Source organism: Elephantulus edwardii, unplaced genomic scaffold (genome assembly GCF_000299155.1).
Source record: "Elephantulus edwardii isolate Elephantulus edwardi_28Jun2011 unplaced genomic scaffold, EleEdw1.0 scaffold00213, whole genome shotgun sequence".
Classification (NCBI taxonomy): domain Eukaryota; kingdom Metazoa; phylum Chordata; class Mammalia; order Macroscelidea; family Macroscelididae; genus Elephantulus; species Elephantulus edwardii.
Genome location: NW_006399963.1, coordinates 3,423,907 through 3,432,923, shown reverse-complemented (window position 1 = coordinate 3,432,923; position 9,017 = coordinate 3,423,907). Strand labels below are relative to the sequence as shown.

General features: G+C 43.1%; 1 protein-coding gene across 1 annotated transcript; it reads left to right on the top strand.

Annotated features, from left to right (window-relative positions):
* The first annotated feature begins 7,774 nt into the window (after positions 1-7,774).
* LOC102876272 (60S ribosomal protein L9-like) lies at positions 7,775-8,248 on the top strand. Its single transcript, XM_006897733.1, has one exon. It carries the CDS (start codon positions 7,775-7,777, stop codon positions 8,246-8,248), a length of 474 nt encoding a protein of 157 aa, XP_006897795.1.
* Positions 8,249-9,017: the final 769 nt, after the last annotated feature.

Genomic DNA, 9,017 nt, shown 5'->3' with positions numbered 1-9,017 from the left:
ACCTTTCCTGAGTGAGCCTTTATCTTTTCAGGGCCTGTTTTTCTTCAGTCAGGTGTTAACTATTTTGTAGGTTGCCTATATACTGGTACCTGTGTGTGAATGTTTTTTTTTTTTTTTCAAATGTGGATATTCCTTGATTTTACTAATAAAAGTGTATGGTATAAAAGCCTAATAACCACTCCCAGATGAAGAGACAGTCTCTGAGAAGGATCTCAGTGCTTTCTCCCAGATCTGTAATAAAGTGTTATGGATATTGAAATCCGTCTGTCTTATTGGCAATTGACTACAGAAAAAAAACCCCTTGCGTGTAGTAACAACCTCACCTGACAATCTTGTAAGCAGGGTTTTCATGACAGATGAGAAGCACAGCTCTTTCCAAGGCCTGTTCAACTGGCTGCTAACAGTCTGGGTAGCGAAAAATGTACAAGCCAAACTGTGTCTTTGAGTAGGTTCTGAGCATCCCTTTATTAAAATTCTGAGGCTGTAAATCATTGCAGAGGAGACTACCTTTCTCCCTTGGAGTGGCTAATGGATTTGAACTGTTGACTATGTGGTGGTTAGAGGATATGTGCATTACACCAACAGGGTTCCTTGCATAATTCACAGTTGTGACAAATTGGAAAGTCATCAATCACCATCCAGTTAGTGGCCTCAGAAACCTAAAAGGAAAAGGCTGCAGATGCAATGCCATTCTATTTGAATGGCTACAGTGTCTGCCTAAGCAAAGGACTGGAGCCAGGGATGGCATAAACCAAAATGTTCTTTCTGTAGTTCTTTTTATTTCCTGTTCCACCTTGTCTTTGTTGTATTCTGTCACATTTGTACTCACAGAACACTCAATGTTGTAAAGATAAAGTAAGCAAAACCAGCACTGTGAGGCTGCATGCTAGGTACTGATCAGATCTTTAATGTCAGGGCAGTGAGAAACCTATAGCCAGAGGACTTTGGAGGCCAGAGCTGTGGTGTAACCTGTCAGAGAGAATGTCCACAATTTTGTGTGTGCACGCATGCGTGAGTGGTGTTCATTCAAGTGTGTGTGTGTGTGCACACGCAATATGTGTACATGTACTGTGCACATGAGGGTGTGTGCTTGTGGGAGTGTATGCTGTGGAGTTTGCATGTACATGTGAGTGTGTGTATATAGGAATGTGTAATATATTTATGGGTGAACATAACCCCAAAATATGTGCACATGTGCATGCAGAGACATGCAAATTTGTGCATATGTCTGTGTGTACACATGTACACCTGCCTTCATGTGTGCGTATTTAGATGTTTTCTCAAAGACACCAGTGGGCCTGTGTACTCAGGAAGTCTTCCCTGCCTTCCTTACCAGGTATTCTGGAGGTCACAGCTTGCTCCCTTCCCTCCCCACTTCTTACTCCCCAGGTCTGAGGATTGGCTAGGTGGGTATAAGAGTCACAAAAAGGTTAAAAATTGTTGACCTTGAGAACACAACTTCTTTTTACTGCATATTCAACACTCTGCAGCAGGGAAACAGGTGCACTGGGCAGGTAAGAGATGTGGGAGCGTGTACCAGTTGGAATTGTATTATATGGAACCACCTCTATGAACATCATGGACTTCTGCTTGTAGGAGGATTACCAGTCCTCACTGTGTGGACATCTTAAAGGACAACACAGGTGGTAGGGTAGGAATGGGGCCTCTGCTCACCAAACGGGAAGAGCAACTTCCGGAGCATTGCCCTCTTTGTCACGTGCTGAGGTGACCCTGGGCAGGTCACAACCCACAGTGAGTTAAGCAAAGTTGGGCCCAGCTGTCACTTTACTGAGCACAGATCTGGAAGGTGAGCTGGAGGCTGGGGATGAGAAGCATCTCTGCAATGACTCAGCTCAGAACAATGCTGACTGGTGCTAGGAATGGGGCTGGCACTAGGATTAGGGGGTGGGGGGCATGCTGACAACATCAGACCATCCTAGCTTTAAGTCAGGATGCCCTGTGGGGTGAATCACCACTAACTCCCCCTTGGCCAAGGATAGTTAGCAAGGATGCGTTGCCCACGATTTGTCCAAACCCATTAACCAAGCTGTCAGCTCACCTGCTTCCTGGAGCTGGCACCTTCTCTGGCCATCTGAAGCCCTTCTGGGCACCCTCTCAGTCCTGGAGTAGTAGAGAAGCACCAGCTTCCTCTGTCCTTCACCTGTCCGTCCGCAGCCCTGCCTTGGTCTCCCAGGTGATGCAGGCCAGGGAGACAGGCTGGGCGCGGAGGCGCTGTCCCCAGAATATGATCCAGTCAGCATCCTGGCTGCTCGGTGCCTCAGGGGATGCGCTGGTGGCAGAGTAGGGCTTGCTAGGAGGCTGTGGCAGCCTGACCTCAGCTCGCCAGCGCCGGCTTCCTGCAATCCGACGGCGGGGTACAGCACGCCCCCTGCTGGGTCGGGACGGAGTCGCGCTCGCCCTGCAGGCGTCCTGCGTTGACTGGGTGCATTGCGCCCCCTGCTGGACTAGAGGCGGAGCTGCGCTCGCCCTGCAGACGTCCTGCGGTGACTGGGTGCAGCCCCCCCCCCCCCCCGTGGACTTGGGGTGGAGAAGTGCTTGTGTAGGACCGCTTCCCCTCGCTTTTTCAGTTCACATCGGCTGGCCTGGTTCTTGAGTTTGCTCCAGAGGCACCAGCCTCATCTGCAACCAGACATACAGCTGCATGCTGGGCTCAGTCCTTCTGGAGGAAGGAAGTGAGGCTGAAGAACTTTAGCAGAGGAGGAGATTGGGGGAAGGGAAGGGAAGGGAGCGGAGCAAGGGACTTCTGAGTCATTCCGCAAGCTTGCACCATCAATCCCCTTCCCACTTAATATTGGGAAGCTGAAATCACAAAGTTTTAGCTCAGTTTGCAAGGTTACACAGCAATAGGATTTGGAACTAAGATTGGCTGATTCAAAAATTCTTGAAAGTTCACACTAAAGAGGAATCAGGCAGGTTCCTACAACAGTCTGGCCTCCCAAAGGGGACTCTGAGAACTGCCTTTCCCCAAGCTGACCTCCTTTCCACCTCAACTGGGCTCAGCGTGGCCTCTACCCTCCCTATTTAAGGCAAGGTATCTGGTCCTAGGCTAGTCGGTCCACAAGGATCTAGTGTCAAGGAGGTGATAATGGCAGAGGCCGACCAAGAAGTGGATTTAGAGGTGGTTCAATCACTGCTGTCACCGCCAGTGTAGGTAGGTACCCAATCACTAGCTCTTGGAAGGCGCCAGTATGAGTGGGCTTACACTGATGGCATGCAGGCTTATGTCCCATCCTGTCACAGATCCTGTGAACAGAACACCTGAGAAGCAAGCTAGTGCTTCCTCTGTCCATCCACTCCAGGAGTGGAGAGTAGTGGGAGAAGAGTGTGAATCCCAGAAGGAAGAATAAGGCCTAGACTCAGCAAATTGATCTGAATCCCTTCTCTCCACTGGGTCGATTACTCACCCTCTTTGAGTGACTAATCACTTAGTGATATGGATAGTTAACCACTCTGGGCCCCTTCTTACCTCAATAGTCAATTACCTACCTACTTAACCTCCTCTAATCCATTCTCTCCTGAGAAACCAGGTCAAGTTGTTCTGCTGCAGGGTGGTTCTGTGGGTGTCACAAAAGAACAGTACCTCACAGACAGTTCAGTGACTAATTTGTCAGAAGTAGATGGCCATACTTTTCTTCCTTCGTACTTCTCTGTGGATTTGAACCTCTGACTTTTCAGTTAGCAGCTGAGTTTGTACCACCTAGAAATGGCCATCTTAAACCAAACAGTCCCAGGTGGTTTATTGTCTGTATTTGAATTTGTGCTAATCAAGAAAATGTTAGTACTCAATGTTTGGTACATTCTTTAGTATAATGTTTAACATATTTTTAATATGTTGTTTATTATTATTTTTAAAAAAGATTTTACTTTCTACTGTTTGTTTACAAAGTTAATATACACTATTTCACACTTTCTCATTCATATTGTTTCATATAGTCATTCCCATGCACTAATTTTATAAAACTAATCACCATTTTGTTTGTTGTACATACTGAAGATTACCCCAAAACGACTGGAACAGCACATCAGCAGAGAACTGACAGAAGTCCAGGCTGGGTTTAGAAGGGGTCGTGCTACTAGGGATATTGTAGCTAATGTTAGATGGATCTTGGCTGAAAGCAGGGAATACCAGAGGAATGCCTATCTGTGTTTCATTGACTATGCAAAGGAGTTTGTGTGGATCATAACAAACTGTGGCTGACTCTGAGAAGAATGGGAATCCCAGAACACTTGACTGTTCTAATGAGAAACCGATACTTGGACCAGGAGGCAGTCGTCAGAACAGAGCAAGGGAACACTGCATGGTTCAAAATTGGGAAGGGTGTACACCAGGGATGCATCCTATCTCCATACCTTTTCAACCTGTATGCAGAACAGATTATCCGGGAGGCTGGGCTCTATGAGGAGAAATGTGGAGTCAAGATTTGTAGAAGATTTATCAACAATCTGCGTTATGCAGATGACACTACCCTGCTTGTTGAAATTGAGGAGGACCTGAAGCACCTGCCTCAGAGGGTCAAGGACTGCAGCCTCCAATATGGATTGAGGCTCAATGTCAAGAAGACAAAGATTCTCACCACTGGACCAATTGGCAGCATCAGGACGGATGGTGAAGAGATTGAGATTGTTCACAGCTTTAGTTTGCTTGGCTCCACAGTCAACACTCTTGGCACCAGTAGCCAGGAAATTAAAAGACGTATTGCGATGGGAAAGTCTGCTCCAAAGTACTAAAGAGCAATGGTGTCTCCCTGGAGACTAAGGTGCGTTTGATACAGGCCATAGTCTTTGTTATCACTTGTTATGCATCAGAGAGTTGGACAATGACCAAGGAGGATAGAAGGAGAATTGATGCCTTTGAGCTGTGGTGCTGGAGAAGAGTATTGAGAGTACCATGGACTGCTAGGAAAACAAACAGATTAATCCTGGAAAGGGTTAAACCGGGTGGCTTCTTGGAGGCAAGGATTCTGGGGCTCCGTCTAATATACTTTGGACATGTTGTGAGGAGAGACCGGTCCTTGGAGAGGGACATCATGCTTGGTAGGGTGGAGGGACAGCGCAGGAGGGGAAGGCCCTCTATGAGGTGGATTGATTCAGTGACTGGGATAATCGGGATGGGAGTGTCAGAGACAGTGCGATTGGCACAGGACAGAGTAGAGTTTAGGACTGTTGTACATAGGGTCACTATGAGTCACAAGCAACTCGACGGCACATAACAACAACAACAATCACCATTGGACTTTGCCCATCCTTACCGTGTATTTTCAGGTCTGACCTTCCCATTTTCTTCATTCCCTTCTTCCACCCCCCAAATTATACAATCCTGTGGTTTCGCCTCTACCCATCCTCACCCCTCTGCTCCAGCCCTTCACTCCTTGGGTCCCCATACATGTTTTACTAGTTATCATCCTATTTTTACAATAATGGTCTTATGATGTATTTGTCCTTATGAGACAGTTCACTCAGCATAATGATCTTCAGTCTCTCTCAAGGTATGCAGTATTTTTGAAAATTGTTGCTTCTGAGTCCTGCATAGTATTTTATCATGTGAATGTACCACAATTTCCAAATCCATTCAGTTGTGGTTGGCCATTTGGGCTATTTCATTGTTCTTGTGACTGTGAATAGTGCTGCTGTGACCATTGGTGTGCAAATCTCTGCTTCTCCTTAGGGTATATTTCTAGTAATGAAATAGCTGGGTCATACAGAATTTTCTATGTTCTTTTTGAAGAAACACCAAACTGCCTTCCATTTTATAATCCCACCAATAATATATGAGAGTTCCCACTTCTCCACATCTTCTCCAACATTTATTGCTTGTTTCCCTGCTAATCTTTACCACTACTACTGGGATAAAATGGTATCTCATTGTGGTTTTGATTTTCCTCCCTCTGATTATCAGTGATTTTGAACATTTCTTCATATGTCTGTTGGTTATCTGAATGTCTTCCTCTGTGAAAAGTCTTTCCATGCCTCTTGCCCATTTTGTAATTCAGCTATTAGTCTTTTTCTTCGGGAGGCACACACTAGTATTCTGTAAATTTTTGTTATGAGACCTTGTCTGAGATGGTATTGCCAAATGTTTCCCCCCAGTCCTTAGGGTTTCTTTTCACTCTATTAGAAAAGTTTTTTATGAGCACAGAGTTAATCTTTAGAAAGTCCCATTCAACAATATTTTTCCTTTCTAGATTGTGCATTTATAGCTGTATTTGTTTGCCTCTTTATATCATAGACTAGGTCTTCTTAGCTTGGTCCCAGTCTGTCTCTTATGAACTTTATGGTTTGGGGCTTTACTTCTAGGTCACTGATAAAAATTGGGTTGATTTTTGTGTATAGTGTGAGATGTGGATCCTGTTTCAGCTTTCTGCAGGTACAAGTCCATTTTTGCCAGAACCATTTGTTGAAGGTGTTGTCATTTCCCCATTTTGATAGACTTTATTTCCTTGTCTAATATAAGTTGACCATAAATAGCTGGGTCTATTTCTGGATTTTCTATTCTGTTCCATTGGTCTAAGTGCCTGTAATTTTATACCATGCTGTTTTGGTTACTACCACTTTGTAGTAGGTTTTGAGGTCAGGGAATGCTATGCTTCCTACTTCATTTTTATTTCTCTGAAGTATTTTGTCTATTCAGGGTTTCTTACTTCTCCAAATAAAGTTGACAACTGCCCTTTTGATCTCCTTAAAAAATAAACTTGGTATCTGTATTGGGATTGCATTAAACATACAGATTACTTTTGGTAAGATTGTAATTTTCACAACATTGAGTCTTCCTTATCCTTGGAAGAACTTAGAGAAATGACAATAGTCATAGAATAGGGTTCAGGTCCTTTGTTGATAAGGTTGCTATGAGTAGTGCTCAACTTAATGGCAATCAACAACAACATCCATGAGCAGGGAACATTTGTTCATTTATTTAGGATTTTATTGTGTCTCACAATAATGTTCTGTTGTTTCTTTGTACAGGTATTCTGTGTCTCTAGTTAGGTTCATTCTCAATTATCTCAATTTGGTTGGCTATTGCAAATGGTATTGGTTTCTTGGTTTCCTTCTTTGAGTTCTCTTTGTTAATCTAAAGAAATCCCACTGATTTTGGAAAATTGAACTTTTATTCTGTCACCATACAAAATCTGACAGTTTTTTTGTTGAATCCTTTGGTGTTTTCTGTGTGCACTATCATATCAGTTTACACTATCATATCTCTTTACTGATCAAGATGTCTTTTATTTCCTTCTCTTGTTGTGTTGCCTAGCAGGCACTTCCAATACAATATTGAACAGAAGTGGTGACAGTGGTCATCCTTGTCTGTTCACAAGGAGAATGCTTTCAGTCTTTCTCCATCGAGAATGATATTAGCTCTTGACTTTGCATATATACTTTTTACTATGTTGAAGAAATTCCTTCTATTCCTATTTTTCAGATTGTCTTAACCAAGAAGGAATGTTGTATTTTGTCAGATGCCTTTTCTGCACCAATTACTAGGATCATATGGTTCTTATTATTTGCTTTGTTAATGTGGTGAATTACATTGGTATTTTTAAAATCTTGAACCATCCTTGCATACCTGTTATGAATCCCACTTGGTCATGATGAATTTTTTTTTTTTATGTGCTTTTGGATTCTACTGGTTAGGATTTTTGCATCTATATTCACAAGAGATATTGGTCTATTGCTTTCTTTCTTGGTAATATCTTTGCCCGGTGTTGGTTATGCTTACTTCATAGAATATTTCTGGGACTTTACCACAGTAACTGCGAGAATGAAGACCATTCTCAGCAACCAGACTGTCGACATTCCAGAGAATGTCGACATTGCTCTGAAGGGCCGCACAGTTATCGTGGAAGGCCCGCGGGGAACCTTGCGGAGGGACTTCAATCACATCAATGTAGAGCTCAGTCTCCTCGGAAGGAAAAAGAGGAGGCTTCATGTTGACAAATGGTGGGGAAACAGGAAGGAACTGGCTACTGTTCTCACCATCTGTAGCCACGTACAGAACATGATCAAGGGTGTTACACTGGGCTATCGTTACAAGATGAGGTCTGTGTATGCTCATTTCCCCATCAACGTTGTGATTCAAGAGAGTGGATCTCTGGTTGAAATTAGAAACTTCTTGGGTGAAAAATACATTCGGAGAGTTCGAATGAGACCAGGTGTTGCTTGTTCGGTATCTCAAGCCCAGAAAGATGAGTTAAAGGAAATGACATTGAACTTGTATCAAATTCACCTGCTTTGATTCAGCAAGCTACAACAGTTAAAAACAAGGATATCTGAAAATTTTTGCATGGTATTTATGTTTCCGAAAAAGGAACTGTCCAGCAGGCTGATGAGTAGGCTAGGAGTTTTCCAGCTACAGAAATGAGGCCGGTCAAATCATATGAATCTGATTTCAAAATGGATCTGATTCTTGTAATAAAATTCTACTAATTTGAAAAAAAAAGAATATTTCTGGGAGTATTTATTCATTTTTTCATTTTTTAAAAAATACTTTAAATAGAATTGGTGATAAATCTTCCTTGAATGTTTGGCAGAATTCAGCCTTGAAGTCATCTAGTCCAGGACTATTTTTTTGTCAGGAAGTCTTTTATGACCTGCTCAATCTCTTCTTTTATGATGTGTCTGTTCAAGTGTTCTATATCTGTCCTTGTCAATCTGGGTATGGATGTGTTTCATGGAATTTGCCATTTCCTCTAGGTTTTCCAATTTATCAGAGTGTAGATTTTAGTAATATTCCAATAGTGTAAGTTTAATTTGCTATGATTCTGTTGTGATGTCACCTCTATCTTAATTGAGTTGTTAGTGTCTTCTCCTTTTCTCCTTTGTTAAGTTTGCCAGTAGTTTGTGAATTATATTGGTGCTTTTGAAAAACCAGCTCCTGCTTTCATTGGTGGTTTCAATTGTTTTTCTGTTTTTACTTGGACCAAGAGGCAGTAGTCAGAACAGAGCAGGGTAACACTGCATGGTTCAAAATTGGGAAGGGTGTACGCCAGGGATGCATCCTGTCT